Source organism: Mytilus edulis, chromosome 10 (genome assembly GCF_963676685.1).
Source record: "Mytilus edulis chromosome 10, xbMytEdul2.2, whole genome shotgun sequence".
Lineage (NCBI taxonomy): Eukaryota > Metazoa > Mollusca > Bivalvia > Mytilida > Mytilidae > Mytilus > Mytilus edulis.
In genome coordinates this window covers 84,752,209-84,771,864 of record NC_092353.1, presented here as the reverse complement: position 1 = coordinate 84,771,864, position 19,656 = coordinate 84,752,209, and the positions used below count along the sequence as shown (strand labels likewise).

General features: G+C 32.2%; 1 protein-coding gene and 1 long non-coding RNA gene across 4 annotated transcripts in view; one reads left to right on the top strand and one right to left on the bottom strand.

Annotated features, from left to right (window-relative positions):
- The window catches only part of LOC139492060 (organic cation transporter protein-like), a 29,437-nt gene extending 11,889 nt beyond the window's left edge, over positions 1-17,548 (bottom strand). Inside the window, exons 1-4 of the mRNA XM_071280172.1 lie at positions 17,301-17,548; positions 12,075-12,234; positions 11,288-11,391; positions 10,582-10,736 (exon numbers count right to left, since the gene is read on the bottom strand). Of these exons, the coding sequence (XP_071136273.1) occupies positions 10,582-10,736; positions 11,288-11,391; positions 12,075-12,234; positions 17,301-17,449 (568 nt within the window). The 5' untranslated portion in view covers positions 17,450-17,548. The remainder of the gene's footprint in view (positions 1-10,581; positions 10,737-11,287; positions 11,392-12,074; positions 12,235-17,300) is intronic.
- Positions 103-9,449, top strand: LOC139492059 (uncharacterized). 3 transcript variants are annotated; one of them, XR_011656702.1, is made up of 11 exons: positions 103-492; positions 848-926; positions 1,489-1,579; positions 2,624-2,702; positions 3,265-3,355; positions 4,400-4,478; positions 5,041-5,131; positions 6,176-6,254; positions 6,817-6,907; positions 7,952-8,030; positions 8,593-9,449. It is a non-coding gene; the product is annotated as an uncharacterized lncRNA (long non-coding RNA). The 3 variants fall into 3 exon arrangements; XR_011656701.1 differs by having other exon boundaries at positions 103-926; XR_011656703.1 differs by lacking the exons at positions 103-492; positions 848-926; positions 1,489-1,579 and adding an exon at positions 1,865-2,268.
- Positions 17,549-19,656: the final 2,108 nt, after the last annotated feature.

The window sequence follows — 19,656 nt, the reverse complement described above, 5'->3', positions numbered from 1 at the left end:
TTTTGATTTAGTTTAACGTTATTTTGTTCTCAGGTGGAAAGTCGTCCCATTGGCTATATTACCACGTTATTTTGTTCTCAGGTGGAAAGTCGTCCCATTGGCTATAGGTGTAATACCACCAAATCATGGTACGTCACATCCGGTTGCATACGAAAGTAGGCCTAAAAAAATATTCCCTTGAATTTGACAGTTGTAGAAAATTAACCCTGCATTTCAATGCACTTAAATTTTTCTGAGTCGTAAATATGTATGTTGGGTGTCTGAAAGCATCATTCTTTTTTTATTTGATGGTCTTATAAAATATTTTGGAACGTTAAGGTTACATAGTTACCAAAGAAGGTAACCAGTAAATAACAGTGTAAAAATTGGGTTGTCTACCCTCGGCGGTGGTTACTTTCTTATATGCAATGAAATGTAGTGTGAAATTTTCACTGTATCACTGGAAAGGATTGAACTTTACACATGCAAAGTATTTCTTTGGTTGAAATAAAGGTAAATACTGTACGATTTTTTTAAAAGTGCCAATTTAACAAAGACTAATAGGGAAAAATCAATGGTGGTATTACACCTATTCAGGGAAACTAAATGTGCACTCGTGACCCTATTGTACTTTCATTTTTAAAAGTTATTAATAAACCAGTTCATACATTGTAAACATGGACTATTCGGAATGGATTTAGACACAGAAAGTACGTTTGAGGTAAAATTGCATTGAAATGGGGGTTTACGGGTGTTTTCTTAGTCAATGGGTGGACAGACGAAGCTGTATTTAGATTACTGTGTTAAATTTTAAATTACCCTTACAGTTTTTGTTTTGTTTATACAACATGTGAATTTTTTATTTCAGTGTTAACCATGTTCTGAAGAGCATTCTGTTGAAAAATCTTATATGTGAATTGGTCTGCAGATGACACTTCAGCATTAAAGTATGTATCAACTATCATCATGTTTTTTTTTGTTTTGGCCGCAAAAGTTTACAATTTGCCATTGTGCCGTCTACATTTTGCACAGACAATAACTCATCTAAACACTTATTTGTCCTGGATTTATACACATCAGAATCCAGTCTCACATACTTAAACTTTATAATTCTTACCAATTATTATTTGTACCAGCATTCCAAGGGACATAACCCTTTTTAAAAACATTTTGAGGTATTTTTTTATTACTCTTTCTCCCCATTTTCTAATGTAAAATACAAGAAAGTGGACTTTTTGTGTAAATCTATTAGAAATATACTGTTATGCGTAAATAAAAAGACTTTGATACCAGTAGCAATAAATGATTGACTAAAAGGGAACCGTTATTTCTCACACTAGGGGAACAGACCAAAAACTCAAGTTACACATAAGGGCTTATAGAAACTTCCGTGTAGACTGTTAACATTTATAGAGACAGTTCTTTCAGCTAAAACACTTTAATTATTGATTAAACATTACATTTATTTCATTTTTGTGGGAAAATAATCACATTTGTTTTATTTTTTAGACAAAAGATATCAAGTTTTGATGAAAAAGGAAGGAAGGAGGAAAAATGGACCAAAACAGACCAAAACAGACCTTCAAATGAACTCTAAAAGGTGCAATAAAATTGTTTATCATCTTAAAGTTGTCTTTTGTATTCTATTTAATTGTTTGAATGCATATATCATGAGTTTATGATCAGATATTAGTCAACACTGCATTTTATAATGATACACTGAAATTAGGATTTTTCGAAGAAATTGGACTGAAATTGCCGTAGGATATGGCCTTACATTATAGTGATTTTCTCTGAAACTATAGTTCTGACTGAGACAAAACTTGATAGTTATGCTTGAAATAACTTGCAATTGGAGGGGAACAAATTGCATCAAGTTTATTTTACATTTAGGTGTTCTTTAGGTGTAATACCACCAAATCATGGTACGTCACATCCGGTTGCATACGAAAGTAGGCCTAAAAAAATATTCCCTTGAATTTGACAGTTGTAGAAAATTAACCCTGCATTTCAATGCACTTAAATTTTTCTGAGTCGTAAATATGTATGTTGGGTGTCTGAAAGCATCATTCTTTTTTTATTTGATGGTCTTATAAAATATTTTGGAACGTTAAGGTTACATAGTTACCAAAGAAGGTAACCAGTAAATAACAGTGTAAAAATTGGGTTGTCTACCCTCGGCGGTGGTTACTTTCTTATATGCAATGAAATGTAGTGTGAAATTTTCACTGTATCACTGGAAAGGATTGAACTTTACACATGCAAAGTATTTCTTTGGTTGAAATAAAGGTAAATACTGTACGATTTTTTTAAAAGTGCCAATTTAACAAAGACTAATAGGGAAAAATCAATGGTGGTATTACACCTATTCAGGGAAACTAAATGTGCACTCGTGACCCTATTGTACTTTCATTTTTAAAAGTTATTAATAAACCAGTTCATACATTGTAAACATGGACTATTCGGAATGGATTTAGACACAGAAAGTACGTTTGAGGTAAAATTGCATTGAAATGGGGGTTTACGGGTGTTTTCTTAGTCAATGGGTGGACAGACGAAGCTGTATTTAGATTACTGTGTTAAATTTTAAATTACCCTTACAGTTTTTGTTTTGTTTATACAACATGTGAATTTTTTATTTCAGTGTTAACCATGTTCTGAAGAGCATTCTGTTGAAAAATCTTATATGTGAATTGGTCTGCAGATGACACTTCAGCATTAAAGTATGTATCAACTATCATCATGTTTTTTTTTGTTTTGGCCGCAAAAGTTTACAATTTGCCATTGTGCCGTCTACATTTTGCACAGACAATAACTCATCTAAACACTTATTTGTCCTGGATTTATACACATCAGAATCCAGTCTCACATACTTAAACTTTATAATTCTTACCAATTATTATTTGTACCAGCATTCCAAGGGACATAACCCTTTTTAAAAACATTTTGAGGTATTTTTTTATTACTCTTTCTCCCCATTTTCTAATGTAAAATACAAGAAAGTGGACTTTTTGTGTAAATCTATTAGAAATATACTGTTATGCGTAAATAAAAAGACTTTGATACCAGTAGCAATAAATGATTGACTAAAAGGGAACCGTTATTTCTCACACTAGGGGAACAGACCAAAAACTCAAGTTACACATAAGGGCTTATAGAAACTTCCGTGTAGACTGTTAACATTTATAGAGACAGTTCTTTCAGCTAAAACACTTTAATTATTGATTAAACATTACATTTATTTCATTTTTGTGGGAAAATAATCACATTTGTTTTATTTTTTAGACAAAAGATATCAAGTTTTGATGAAAAAGGAAGGAAGGAGGAAAAATGGACCAAAACAGACCAAAACAGACCTTCAAATGAACTCTAAAAGGTGCAATAAAATTGTTTATCATCTTAAAGTTGTCTTTTGTATTCTATTTAATTGTTTGAATGCATATATCATGAGTTTATGATCAGATATTAGTCAACACTGCATTTTATAATGATACACTGAAATTAGGATTTTTCGAAGAAATTGGACTGAAATTGCCGTAGGATATGGCCTTACATTATAGTGATTTTCTCTGAAACTATAGTTCTGACTGAGACAAAACTTGATAGTTATGCTTGAAATAACTTGCAATTGGAGGGGAAAAAATTGCATCAAGTTTATTTTACATTTAGGTGTTCTTTAGGTGTAATACCACCAAATCATGGTACGTCACATCCGGTTGCATACGAAAGTAGGCCTAAAAAAATATTCCCTTGAATTTGACAGTTGTAGAAAATTAACCCTGCATTTCAATGCACTTAAATTTTTCTGAGTCGTAAATATGTATGTTGGGTGTCTGAAAGCATCATTCTTTTTTTATTTGATGGTCTTATAAAATATTTTGGAACGTTAAGGTTACATAGTTACCAAAGAAGGTAACCAGTAAATAACAGTGTAAAAATTGGGTTGTCTACCCTCGGCGGTGGTTACTTTCTTATATGCAATGAAATGTAGTGTGAAATTTTCACTGTATCACTGGAAAGGATTGAACTTTACACATGCAAAGTATTTCTTTGGTTGAAATAAAGGTAAATACTGTACGATTTTTTTAAAAGTGCCAATTTAACAAAGACTAATAAGGAAAAATCAATGGTGGTATTACACCTATTCAGGGAAACTAAATGTGCACTCGTGACCCTATTGTACTTTCATTTTTAAAAGTTATTAATAAACCAGTTCATACATTGTAAACATGGACTATTCGGAATGGATTTAGACACAGAAAGTACGTTTGAGGTAAAATTGCATTGAAATGGGGGTTTACGGGTGTTTTCTTAGTCAATGGGTGGACAGACGAAGCTGTATTTAGATTACTGTGTTAAATTTTAAATTACCCTTACAGTTTTTGTTTTGTTTATACAACATGTGAATTTTTTATTTCAGTGTTAACCATGTTCTGAAGAGCATTCTGTTGAAAAATTTTATATGTGAATTGGTCTGCAGATGACACTTCAGCATTAAAGTATGTATCAACTATCATCATGTTTTTTTTTGTTTTGGCCGCAAAAGTTTACAATTTGCCATTGTGCCGTCTACATTTTGCACAGACAATAACTCATCTAAACACTTATTTGTCCTGGATTTATACACATCAGAATCCAGTCTCACATACTTAAACTTTATAATTCTTACCAATTATTATTTGTACCAGCATTCCAAGGGACATAACCCTTTTTAAAAACATTTTGAGGTATTTTTTTATTACTCTTTCTCCCCATTTTCTAATGTAAAATACAAGAAAGTGGACTTTTTGTGTAAATCTATTAGAAATATACTGTTATGCGTAAATAAAAAGACTTTGATACCAGTAGCAATAAATGATTGACTAAAAGGGAACCGTTATTTCTCACACTAGGGGAACAGACCAAAAACTCAAGTTACACATCAGGGCTTATAGAAACTTCCGTGTAGACTGTTAACATTTATAGAGACAGTTCTTTCAGCTAAAACACTTTAATTATTGATTAAACATTACATTTATTTCATTTTTGTGGGAAAATAATCACATTTGTTTTATTTTTTAGACAAAAGATATCAAGTTTTGATGAAAAAGGAAGGAAGGAGGAAAAATGGACCAAAACAGACCAAAACAGACCTTCAAATGAACTCTAAAAGGTGCAATAAAATTGTTTATCATCTTAAAGTTGTCTTTTGTATTCTATTTAATTGTTTGAATGCATATATCATGAGTTTATGATCAGATATTAGTCAACACTGCATTTTATAATGATACACTGAAATTAGGATTTTTCGAAGAAATTGGACTGAAATTGCCGTAGGATATGGCCTTACATTATAGTGATTTTCTCTGAAACTATAGTTCTGACTGAGACAAAACTTGATAGTTATGCTTGAAATAACTTGCAATTGGAGGGGAAAAAATTGCATCAAGTTTATTTTACATTTAGGTGTTCTTTAGGTGTAATACCACCAAATCATGGTACGTCACATCCGGTTGCATACGAAAGTAGGCCTAAAAAAATATTCCCTTGAATTTGACAGTTGTAGAAAATTAACCCTGCATTTCAATGCACTTAAATTTTTCTGAGTCGTAAATATGTATGTTGGGTGTCTGAAAGCATCATTCTTTTTTTATTTGATGGTCTTATAAAATATTTTGGAACGTTAAGGTTACATAGTTACCAAAGAAGGTAACCAGTAAATAACAGTGTAAAAATTGGGTTGTCTACCCTCGGCGGTGGTTACTTTCTTATATGCAATGAAATGTAGTGTGAAATTTTCACTGTATCACTGGAAAGGATTGAACTTTACACATGCAAAGTATTTCTTTGGTTGAAATAAAGGTAAATACTGTACGATTTTTTTAAAAGTGCCAATTTAACAAAGACTAATAAGGAAAAATCAATGGTGGTATTACACCTATTCAGGGAAACTAAATGTGCACTCGTGACCCTATTGTACTTTCATTTTTAAAAGTTATTAATAAACCAGTTCATACATTGTAAACATGGACTATTCGGAATGGATTTAGACACAGAAAGTACGTTTGAGGTAAAATTGCATTGAAATGGGGGTTTACGGGTGTTTTCTTAGTCAATGGGTGGACAGACGAAGCTGTATTTAGATTACTGTGTTAAATTTTAAATTACCCTTACAGTTTTTGTTTTGTTTATACAACATGTGAATTTTTTATTTCAGTGTTAACCATGTTCTGAAGAGCATTCTGTTGAAAAATTTTATATGTGAATTGGTCTGCAGATGACACTTCAGCATTAAAGTATGTATCAACTATCATCATGTTTTTTTTTGTTTTGGCCGCAAAAGTTTACAATTTGCCATTGTGCCGTCTACATTTTGCACAGACAATAACTCATCTAAACACTTATTTGTCCTGGATTTATACACATCAGAATCCAGTCTCACATACTTAAACTTTATAATTCTTACCAATTATTATTTGTACCAGCATTCCAAGGGACATAACCCTTTTTAAAAACATTTTGAGGTATTTTTTTATTACTCTTTCTCCCCATTTTCTAATGTAAAATACAAGAAAGTGGACTTTTTGTGTAAATCTATTAGAAATATACTGTTATGCGTAAATAAAAAGACTTTGATACCAGTAGCAATAAATGATTGACTAAAAGGGAACCGTTATTTCTCACACTAGGGGAACAGACCAAAAACTCAAGTTACACATCAGGGCTTATAGAAACTTCCGTGTAGACTGTTAACATTTATAGAGACAGTTCTTTCAGCTAAAACACTTTAATTATTGATTAAACATTACATTTATTTCATTTTTGTGGGAAAATAATCACATTTGTTTTATTTTTTAGACAAAAGATATCAAGTTTTGATGAAAAAGGAAGGAAGGAGGAAAAATGGACCAAAACAGACCAAAACAGACCTTCAAATGAACTCTAAAAGGTGCAATAAAATTGTTTATCATCTTAAAGTTGTCTTTTGTATTCTATTTAATTGTTTGAATGCATATATCATGAGTTTATGATCAGATATTAGTCAACACTGCATTTTATAATGATACACTGAAATTAGGATTTTTCGAAGAAATTGGACTGAAATTGCCGTAGGATATGGCCTTACATTATAGTGATTTTCTCTGAAACTATAGTTCTGACTGAGACAAAACTTGATAGTTATGCTTGAAATAACTTGCAATTGGAGGGGAAAAAATTGCATCAAGTTTATTTTACATTTAGGTGTTCTTTAGGTGTAATACCACCAAATCATGGTACGTCACATCCGGTTGCATACGAAAGTAGGCCTAAAAAAATATTCCCTTGAATTTGACAGTTGTAGAAAATTAACCCTGCATTTCAATGCACTTAAATTTTTCTGAGTCGTAAATATGTATGTTGGGTGTCTGAAAGCATCATTCTTTTTTTATTTGATGGTCTTATAAAATATTTTGGAACGTTAAGGTTACATAGTTACCAAAGAAGGTAACCAGTAAATAACAGTGTAAAAATTGGGTTGTCTACCCTCGGCGGTGGTTACTTTCTTATATGCAATGAAATGTAGTGTGAAATTTTCACTGTATCACTGGAAAGGATTGAACTTTACACATGCAAAGTATTTCTTTGGTTGAAATAAAGGTAAATACTGTACGATTTTTTTAAAAGTGCCAATTTAACAAAGACTAATAGGGAAAAATCAATGGTGGTATTACACCTATTCAGGGAAACTAAATGTGCACTCGTGACCCTATTGTACTTTCATTTTTAAAAGTTATTAATAAACCAGTTCATACATTGTAAACATGGACTATTCGGAATGGATTTAGACACAGAAAGTACGTTTGAGGTAAAATTGCATTGAAATGGGGGTTTACGGGTGTTTTCTTAGTCAATGGGTGGACAGACGAAGCTGTATTTAGATTACTGTGTTAAATTTTAAATTACCCTTACAGTTTTTGTTTTGTTTATACAACATGTGAATTTTTTATTTCAGTGTTAACCATGTTCTGAAGAGCATTCTGTTGAAAAATCTTATATGTGAATTGGTCTGCAGATGACACTTCAGCATTAAAGTATGTATCAACTATCATCATGTTTTTTTTTGTTTTGGCCGCAAAAGTTTACAATTTGCCATTGTGCCGTCTACATTTTGCACAGACAATAACTCATCTAAACACTTATTTGTCCTGGATTTATACACATCAGAATCCAGTCTCACATACTTAAACTTTATAATTCTTACCAATTATTATTTGTACCAGCATTCCAAGGGACATAACCCTTTTTAAAAACATTTTGAGGTATTTTTTTATTACTCTTTCTCCCCATTTTCTAATGTAAAATACAAGAAAGTGGACTTTTTGTGTAAATCTATTAGAAATATACTGTTATGCGTAAATAAAAAGACTTTGATACCAGTAGCAATAAATGATTGACTAAAAGGGAACCGTTATTTCTCACACTAGGGGAACAGACCAAAAACTCAAGTTACACATAAGGGCTTATAGAAACTTCCGTGTAGACTGTTAACATTTATAGAGACAGTTCTTTCAGCTAAAACACTTTAATTATTGATTAAACATTACATTTATTTCATTTTTGTGGGAAAATAATCACATTTGTTTTATTTTTTAGACAAAAGATATCAAGTTTTGATGAAAAAGGAAGGAAGGAGGAAAAATGGACCAAAACAGACCAAAACAGACCTTCAAATGAACTCTAAAAGGTGCAATAAAATTGTTTATCATCTTAAAGTTGTCTTTTGTATTCTATTTAATTGTTTGAATGCATATATCATGAGTTTATGATCAGATATTAGTCAACACTGCATTTTATAATGATACACTGAAATTAGGATTTTTCGAAGAAATTGGACTGAAATTGCCGTAGGATATGGCCTTACATTATAGTGATTTTCTCTGAAACTATAGTTCTGACTGAGACAAAACTTGATAGTTATGCTTGAAATAACTTGCAATTGGAGGGGAAAAAATTGCATCAAGTTTATTTTACATTTAGGTGTTCTTTAGGTGTAATACCACCAAATCATGGTACGTCACATCCGGTTGCATACGAAAGTAGGCCTAAAAAAATATTCCCTTGAATTTGACAGTTGTAGAAAATTAACCCTGCATTTCAATGCACTTAAATTTTTCTGAGTCGTAAATATGTATGTTGGGTGTCTGAAAGCATCATTCTTTTTTTATTTGATGGTCTTATAAAATATTTTGGAACGTTAAGGTTACATAGTTACCAAAGAAGGTAACCAGTAAATAACAGTGTAAAAATTGGGTTGTCTACCCTCGGCGGTGGTTACTTTCTTATATGCAATGAAATGTAGTGTGAAATTTTCACTGTATCATTGGAAAGGATTGAACTTTACACATGCAAAGTATTTCTTTGGTTGAAATAAAGGTAAATACTGTACGATTTTTTTAAAAGTGCCAATTTAACAAAGACTAATAGGGAAAAATCAATGGTGGTATTACACCTATAATACCACGTTATTTTGTTCTGAGGTGGAAAGTCGTCCCATTGGCTAAAATACCACGTTATTAATATATTTATATGGTAAGATTTCCTAGTAATTTTCCATTTACTCCTCTGAATTACTTTAACGATTAATTTTGTTTTTCTTTATTCTTGAGTCATCCAAATGAACATAATATGTAATGTATGGTTTGGAAAATGATGAGTCTGAATTTCGGTTGATGCGGAGATTGACGTTCACTTCATTTGTTTGGTCTCTCTCCGCTTGAAATTCATGCAATTCTGTTTTTCAAGGTTTATAATGAGTTTCAACATAGTGTTATTAAATGGCTGTTTTCATAACAATCCCGTATTATGTTCAATTGCAGTCGTATTGGATCGAAGTTAGAGATATTGGCTAAAGACACAGTCAATACTACTGTGCGAAGACATTATACAGAGTTCATAAAAAACATATTATGACACCTTTATTAACCAATTACTTAAAATAACAACCAAATGTGACTGAGGATAAACAAAACGATAGGAAAATTCATGCTAGATCAATATGAACATTTTCGGATAATGGTACATGTCAAAGGTTTTCAACCCATTTAAATGTCTCTCACTTCGGACGGCGCCTTCAAAGAAATACACACATCATTTTTCTTACACCTTTTTGGACCAAAATCGAAAGCCCGGAAGTCGTTTAAAGACCAGTGATAATCTTTATGTTTTCGGTATAAAAGTAAAATACCAATATCCAAGCAAAATCAAAACGGAAAGTCGCTTATCATATGACAAAATATATGCTCAAACACATCAAACGAACGGATACCATCTTTTACTTTAGTATATTCCTCACTTGGTACAGACATTTCCTCACTTAGAAAATGGTGGATTAAACTAAATCTAGCTAGACCTGCACGACAGTTGCAAAGATTTCCATTATATTGATAACAATGTGCAATCAAAACAAACTGACATAACAGGTAGAAATGTCAAACATCATGAGTACAGCAGACCCGTTTATACGACTAGTTCTCAGACAAATGGACTTCTATTAGCTGTACCATTAATCTTTTCGTTTACGACATCGGTTAATAATACATCGTTCACTACAGTGGACTGTTGTTTATATGATTTATACTTTACCTAAAATAAAAGCGATCTGGTAATATCCTACTCCACCTACGCCTGCAAGAAATCTGAGGAATAGCAGAGCTATTCTGTTTTCCGTCCATGGTAGTGGTACACTCCCAATAGTGTATATTATAAGGTCTAAACATACTGTTAATTTTCTTCCATACCTGATCAAACATAACAGAAAATAACACTGATAGGCGACTTCGAACTGGCATATATACCAAAGGTGATGATTTCCACTTTCCAATTGTAAACATCCCTTTCTCAGAAGTAAATTACCCTCTGCACTATAATAAGATGTTTCCATATCTCAATTATTACGTAAATTTGTTTTAAATTACCAGCACGAATTGGTTGATCGGTACGATTTGTCGTTGTCTCAACTCGCTAGTGACATGTTTTTGTGATCTTATATCTTTAGATACCCAGGATCCTTATAATCAGTAATTTCACCGAGTGTAAATTTGCATGGTGGATGATGTACGCTAAGCCGGGAACGCTCACTACACTACCGGTCTCCCACCTTTTGAAGTTCAGTTTTTTTTATCTTGATTTGTTATTTTAGAATCGATTTGCCAGATTTTAGCATCGACAAATTACTTAATATAACAACCTCTCAATGCAAAAAGGCCATCACATTTACACTATACCCGTCTTACAAACATCATAGCAAGATGGTCATTAAAGTTCATTATCTATCCATAACTACACTTACAAATCAGACATCAAATTGTTACCAATGTTTCCAAAGAACATTCCTAATAAGGCTGCTAGAATTAAGTGTTCACGCCATTCTTTTTCATCACATACAATGTTCAACTGTGTAAAATATAACAGTTCAAAATAATGAAATCAATGACAAAATACACAATCACCAGAAAATTGGTAATAATATCAGAATGATAAAAGTGTACACAATCTTTATGCATGCTCAATAGTCCCCAAAATGATAAAACAGCCGAGTTCAGGCCAGTATGTGCAAACATACAGACCAATCTGTAAGTAGTGCATGAAGATGAAAACATTGTTTACCACCGTAAAGGAATGGACGAAATGATAAAGTATTGTTTTGGTGAATAATTCCTTGTTAAGGTGTTTTGTATATCCTGTACCCAGTCAGGCTATCTATACCACGACTTATACCACAATACTGTCTTCTTGTCTCTCCCCTCATAACGAGTCATGGAGGCAATAAGGGTGATATGTTCACTAGGACGTGAAATAAGCCTTCACAAAGACAAATGACACAATACGTTATTTAATTAGTGATAAGGCATTACTCTGGACATTATACATTATTTATAAGAGGTTTTGCAGCTTAGAAAGTTGGAGAATGGTCTACAGGGTCCTTTCAGAATATTGATTATACAAGATAAGGATATGTTGGGTTTTTTATATTGAGGTCTGTGGATTATTCAGAGAGACTGAGAACAATGCACACTATATGAGTGTGGCATCTCTTCTTTAATCGTGAATTAAGTAAATACACTTCATATACCTACTGATGATATCAAACTGTCTGTAAAAATGGATTGATCGTAAACCCATTCTGTGCACTCTTGACTTGTTCCATTGTATTGTACTGAACATTTTGACACATTGTAGACTGAATGATGTGTAACATTTCGTTCATAGCTGTCTTGTTCATTTGGAATTTTACATCTAAATCATTATAATGATCAAATAATTACTATGTTCATCACAAATTCATAATTTTCATATATTTCATAGTTCATAAGATCTACATATAAAAAAAAATCAGAAATGTCAAAGTACTCTTTTCTTTTATCAAATTTAACAGTGACAAACCAAAATATCTAATAAAAGTATCTTCTTAAATTTTCTTACTTAACGATTCTAAATATACACTATGCTGAACTATGTTTTACCAAAGATATTCTAGGCAAAAACAAACTGCAAATCTACTGAAAATCTCTTAATTTACGAATCTTATATTACTATAAACGATAAAAAATTCACTCATTTTAAATGACAGTTGTTAACTACAGTCTATATATGTTTGGCGTTTACTTTTGTTGCAGTTCAGTGATTTTGTTGTAACGTTGTTTTCCGCTTTTGATTGATGTGTTTCCCTCGGTTTAAGTTTGTCACCCGGATTTGTTTTTGCTTAATCGAACTATGACTGTTAAAAAGCGGTATACAACTGTTACATTCTTTATACTTTCTTTATATATACATACTATAACACTTATGAAGGCAAATTTCACCAATGTTTGTACTACTTTCCTGTGACCTAAAACTTATTGGAATCACGTGACTTCAGGTGAAGAGACATGTATTTCATACAATGTGTATTATTGTTAATGTGTTATAACAATCTTTGTAATGTTATTTATTTAGTATGTTTTATATTGTTTATCAAACCTCCATTTTTTGGTAGGAAATTCATAATGCTATTCAATGTGTAACTGCTAGTATTATGGTGTTAAACTCCCCAGCATCCACTCTCTCCCCTTCATGGAATGCCTTGCTCAGCAAGAAATTAATGATTTTTTAATTGAATGAGTTAAAATTACATTTGCGTGAATATTATGTTTTATTCTTACCTGTACTAAGATGAAGTTTGGAAGAAAGATTGTAACGCATTGAAAATTGCATGAAAAACTAAAACAGCCAAAAGAATTTTCTGATATCTACCAAAACTCCAAGCTTCTGTTAAAATAATCATATTCGATCGCCATAACAAAACGTATTCATGATAAAATTATACTTTAATTTCAAACCTTAAGTATGTTAAACTCGATAATAAAGAACCATCTAATTAATTGTAACAGGATGTTATGAATGCAACATTAGTTTACCGATGTTCAAATACAGTCGAAGTTTATGACCCAAACACTTATTGTCGAGACCAGGTGTTATTGTCGGTATCAGATGATATTGTCGGTATCACATGATATTGTAAGGATCAGGTGATATTGTAAGGACCAGTTAATTTTGTCAAGACCAGTTGATATTGTCGGGGTGGGAGGCTAATGGATAGTAATTGTATTTACCAAAGCTTGTCAATTGTCTAAACGATAGTCATCGATGACAAAATTTAGAGTGCATTTTTTTCTTACACAAACGATACAAACGGCTAAGCGCGCACATGTTTTGATCATTTCTTTCAAACATACGTTACATAAACTTTGACAAACTATGCAAACGATAAAAATGTGTCTGCAGTTTGTCATTTGTCGTTTGTTAGTACAAACGCTACATTTGTTTCTTACTACTACCTGATTAAACGAAGTATTTGTTTCTACATTTGTTAAAAATCGGTTTACCAACAACATGTGCATGCATTATTGAAAGTTCAAACAGGGTCAATCAAGACTTATTAAACGATGCATTTGTTTCTACTTTTGTAGCGTTTAGAAACAACAACAAACGCGACAAAAGGTTTACAAAATTTTGATTAGAAAGATATGCGGCCTAAGTAATCTTTCCTTTGATAAAGTTATTATAGTATAATAAAAAGAATAACCCTTAACTAATCTTTGGTGAGTTTTAACTACATAAATCAGAATACCAGTTCTTATGCCTGGAAAAATTATTATAGTATAATAAAAAGAATAACCCTTAACTAATCTTTGGTGAGTTTTAACTACATAAATCAGAAGACCAGTTCTTATGCCTGGAAAAATTCAATTTAATCACTGATGGGGAAGTTGTTTCTATACTTTGAAACTATTATTATTCTATTTATTCCTGACTCTCATTAGTATTCTATACTCTTTAATAAAGTAATAACCCTTAAACAGGTAAGACATTTCAGAATAATAATGATGAGCTTTATTTTCACTAAGTTAGATTGAAACCCAGGGTTTAGAGAAACACATACTAGTAGATGAAAAACATTTAAACCCAGGGTATTGGAAACACATTGATTAATAGAAAACGTAAATCAACGGTTGGAAAAAGACATTGATGAATAGAAGATTTAAACCTAGGGTTTGAGAAACACATTGATGAATAGAAGATGTAAACCCAAAGTTTCGAGAAGCACATTTTAATTGATGAATAGCAGATTAAAACCCATTTTTGTTAGATACACATTAATGAATAGAAGATTTAAACCTAGCTATTTGAGAAGGACAATGATAAATAGAAAATGTATACCCTGAGTTTGAGAAAAACATTGAGGAATAGAAGATTTAAACCCAGTGTTTTAGAAAGACATTGATGAATGAAAGAATAAAACCCAGGGTTTGAGAAACACATCGATGAATAGAAGATTTAAACCAAGGGTTTGAGAAACATATTGATGAATAGAGGAATTAAACCTAGGGTTTGAGAAACACATCGATGAATAGAAGATTTAAACCGTTTCATCTCCTTTTTAACCTCCCCTGGGTTTGGTTTTTCTATTCATACTTTTTGAAACAGATGGTCAGGACTAATTGTACTGTTAATTCACTTCGAATCTGATTTTATATGGAAACTAAAAAATGCACTTATTCCTTTTATTCTAAACTTAAAAATAAAAAATGAAGAGAAACCAACGGCCTACTATATGACAAAACAATAATGAGAAAAACAAATATGATAAACAACAAAGCAGCAACCTGAGGATAAATTCAAACAAGGAGGCGGATACATTTTTAAAAAGTGACCAAACAAAATTAATGTCAGTTCCGATAAAGACCATATTCAAAGATCTTACTATGGTGTTAAAATAATATCTTTTAAAAAAAAAAGTATATTCAAAGGATATGTAACTAAAAATAGCTCGTTACTGAATTTATTGACATTATTCATAACAGTACCGTAGAAATTGAGATGTGCTATTTGCCGCTTGTGATTATAATTCTAAATATCCAACATAATTTCAAATCAAGTTTTTGTATCTATAAAAATTTTGTTGAAAGTTTGAAGGAACAAATTGCTACGAAATCCCAGAATTTGTATTTAACCAGTTTTACTAGTAATTTACGTTCATTAAAATCTAAAACATCAATAGAGACACCAGAAAGGCTAAGTGTTGCGCAAGATAATCGCCATTGTAAGGGGTGCAAGAAACAAGTTCAAGAGGGAATGAAAATAGTCTCTTTTGTCGTAAATGTTTGTGTAGAGTTTACGTTAGAAACTGAAAGATCAAAATCAAGAAAAAAAAAGGTATATGTTCCGGACCATATGAGTATTTGGACCATACGCATATGGTCATGACCATATGCGTATACTCATATGGTCCGACCATACGCGTATGGCAGAACCATATGGGTATAATACTCATTTGGTTATTAACGGGCCGGACCATACGAGTATTTGGACCATATAGGTCTATATTTTTTTTTAAATTACATTATAAACGTTTCAATAATACAAAAACTTTATCTAAAAAAACAGTGATGGTTTAAAACATGACATTTTTTTAATTTTAAAATCCAAAAACTGCGTAAAAATTAAATATTGATGCCATAGTTAGTTTTCATCGCTAGTTACATTCGTGCATGTAGGCTTTGGTGAAATGCACTTCCACACGGTATCACAGCTTATTTGCATTTTCAAGAAATTGTTGCACTTTCCTTTTCATTTACACATTTTGTTTTCGAGTGAAAAATAAGCCTTTTTGTAGCTGCGTACAGTGATATCGAGGTCTTTGACCATTCTGAAGTCTACGGTGTTTTTAAAAAGCTCTAGATCTAGCTCAAATATCGAAAAATGACTACAATACACCATATTCACAACACAACTTAAATAAACTAATAGTATGTTACTTTCCAGTGACTTCTTATGTAACAGTTCATTAAGAAATTTTAGGAATTTATTTTTTTTTAGTTAACATATTGCCATTCACTCGTAATAACAAATCGGTAATGACCATCGGTAATGACCTTCGGTATAAAATGTGTTTACTATAAATTTTAAAATTAAGTAAAATTAACTATGTGAAACTTCTTATTTTAATTGAGCTTATCTTTTTATTATAATATTGTCTGTCTATAATAATAAAATTACCTATATGATAGCATCTTTTTAATGAACGGTCATACCTTATATGAAGGGATTAAAAGTAAACTATAACACAGTGTTAATTACCCCGACCATATGAGTATATACCCATATGGTCATGACCATACGCGTATGATCCAAATACTCATATGGTCCGGAACATATATACATTTCAAAATCGAAATATATACGGTGGCGGTGTTAGCTTTATCGTGTCCTCCCCGCTTGACTAACCTCTCCATCTGTACGTTTAACGAAAAAATGTGAGTAAAAATACGTTTTGTCGTCTTCAAACCTCCTTTTTCAATATGTTTTGTCCACAGGTATTACAACAATGGTGAACAATGATAGGTTCACACTTCATTTTTCAACCTTTAACTGCTGTGGTTGTTGATTTTTTTATCCCATCCTTTTAATGTTTTTTAACGTTCTTCAACCGTTTCTCTCTTTCGTCTCAAATTTTCCTGATTTCAAACTATTCTGTCGCTATATACAATTCATTTGCAAGGGAGGTAAATCAACAATTAGAATAGTCAGCTAACATTATATAAATTATAAATTTACAGCGATTTAGTGATTGAATTTTGACTGAAGATCGTCGAGCTTATTTATTATTTATTCTGTTTGGAAAGTTATAATGTGTAATTGTTTTTTTATATTGTGGAATGTCTCTTAAGCTACAGGTTAAATTTGTGCGTTGAAGGTATTGTTAATTTATGCATACAATGACTTATATTTACATTTACGTGTATTCACATATCTTTTCTTACCTGTGTTTGTGTTCAGCTAAAATGAAGTTCGGAAGAAAGCCTTGCATAGCATCGAAAATGGCAGGAAAGAATAATACAACCAGAAGAACTTTCTGATATCTCCCAAATCCCCCAATCTTCTGTAGTAGTGCATCATACTCTATAGCCATAGTAAAACGTGAACACTATATAGTAATAATAGGATGTACGATCTTAAGTATGTTAAACTCAGTAATTCAATAACATCTACTTCAACACATCTTTATAACGTTTAATTACGAAAAGACGCGATAACATCAACGTGTGAATCTGGAGGAAAAACTTATTTCACAAATTTATTCAATGCATTTAGTCATTAAATATAAAACTTGCATAAATCTGATTGTTATCATTCAGAAGTTGACAACACATATGTATCAATATAATTCCCATTTGCTCACGATGTAATCTCATCATTTTCATGATATACAATATATAGGAACATTAATCATGTTCATCTAAATGACAGATATTGCTGTAATGGTAAATCCTATCTGTACCAAATACATGAATAGGTGAAGCGAAATTTAGATCAGTCCTTTCTCTTTTTGTATTGATATCAAGTACGGTTTTTTTTTATTATTAAAAGCTGTTCAAAAATAAAATCAAAGATGTCACTTCCCTCGTGTATACCTGGAATCCCTTGATCAGAAGGTAGTTCATTCATGTATGACCAGAATTCTTAAGGAGGCATTTCCCTTTAGTATAGCTTGAATTACTTGATTAAGGAAGGCATTTTTCTTTCGAATATAATGAATGCATTTCCCTCGTGTGAAGCTGTAATTCCTTGTCTTGATTTTAAGGAAGGTATTTCCCTCGTGTAAGGTTGTAATTTCTTGACCTGGTTTTCGGGAAATTATTGCCCTTGTGTATAGCTGTGATTCCTAATTTTAATTGTCTGTTCTATGGTCGGGTTGTTGTCTCTTTGACACATTCCCCATTTCCATTCTCAATTTTATTTCCTTTGTGTATATATGAGATTCCTTGCCTTGCTTTTAAGGAAAGTATTTCCCTCGTGTAAGGCTGTGATTTCTTGACCTGGTTTTCGGGAAAGTATTTCCCTTGGGTATAGCTGTGATTCCTTATCTTAGTTTTAAAGAAAGTATTTTCCTCGTGTGAAGCTGTGATTTCGTGTCTTGGTTTTAAGAAAAGTTTTCCCTGGTGTGAAGCTGTGATTTCTTGTCTTGGTTTTAAGGAAGGTTTTCCCTCGTGTGAAGCTGAGATTCCTAATCTTAGTTTTAAGAAAGGTTTTCCCTGGTGTGAAGCTGTGATTTCTTGTCTTGGTTTTAAGGAAAGTATTTCCCTCGTGTAAGGCTGTGATTTCTTGTCTTGGTTTTAAGGCAGGTTTTCCCTGGTGTGAAGCTGCGATTTCTTATCTTGGTTTTAAGGATACATTTTCCCTCGTGTACAGCTGTGATTTCTTGTCTTAGTTTTAAGGAAGGTTTTCCCTCGTGTGAAGCTGTGATTTCTTGTCTTAGTTTTTAGGAAAGTATTTCCCTTGTGTGAAGCTGTGATTCCTAATCTTAGTTTTAAGGAAGGTTTTCCCTCGTGTGAAGCTGAGATTCCTAATCTTAGTTATAAGGAAGGTTTTCCCTGGTGTGAAGCTGTGATTTCTTGTCTTAGTTTTTAGGAAAGTATTTCCCTTGTGTGAAGCTGTGATTCCTAATCTTAGTTTTAAGGAAGGTTTTCCCTCGTGTGAAGCTGAGATTCCTAATCTTAGTTATAAGGAAGGTTTTCCCTCGTGTGAAGCTGTGATTTCTTGTCTCAGTTTTAAGGAAAGTATTTCCCTCGTGTAAAGCTGTGATTCCTAATTTTAGCTTTAGGGAAGGTATTTCCCTCGTAGTAAGCTGTGATTCATAATCTTAGTTTTAAGGAAGGTATTTCCCTTGTGTAAGGCTGTGATTCCTTGTCTTGGTTTTATGGAAGGTTTTCCCTCGTGTAAAGCTGAGATTCCTAATCTTAGTTTTGGGGAAGGTTTTCCCTCGTGTGAAGCTGTGACTTATTGTCTTAGTTTTAAGGAAAGTATTTCCCTCGTGTAAAACTGTGATTCCTAATCTTAGTTTTAAGGAAGGTATTTCCCTCGTGTAAGGCTGTGATTCCTTACTTTGGTTTTGAGTAAGGTATTTCCCTCCTGTAAAGCTGTGATTCCTTGCTTTGGTTTTGAGGAAGGTATTTCCTTTGTGTATAGATGTGATTCCTTGTCTTGGTTTTAATGAAAGTATTTCCCTCGTGTATAGCTGCGATTCCGTGTCTTGGTTTTGCTTTACTTCTAGTTTTTCAAAAGTTGAAAGCGAAGGGTCCATTATCAAATTTATTAAACATTCATTCGATATAAGGA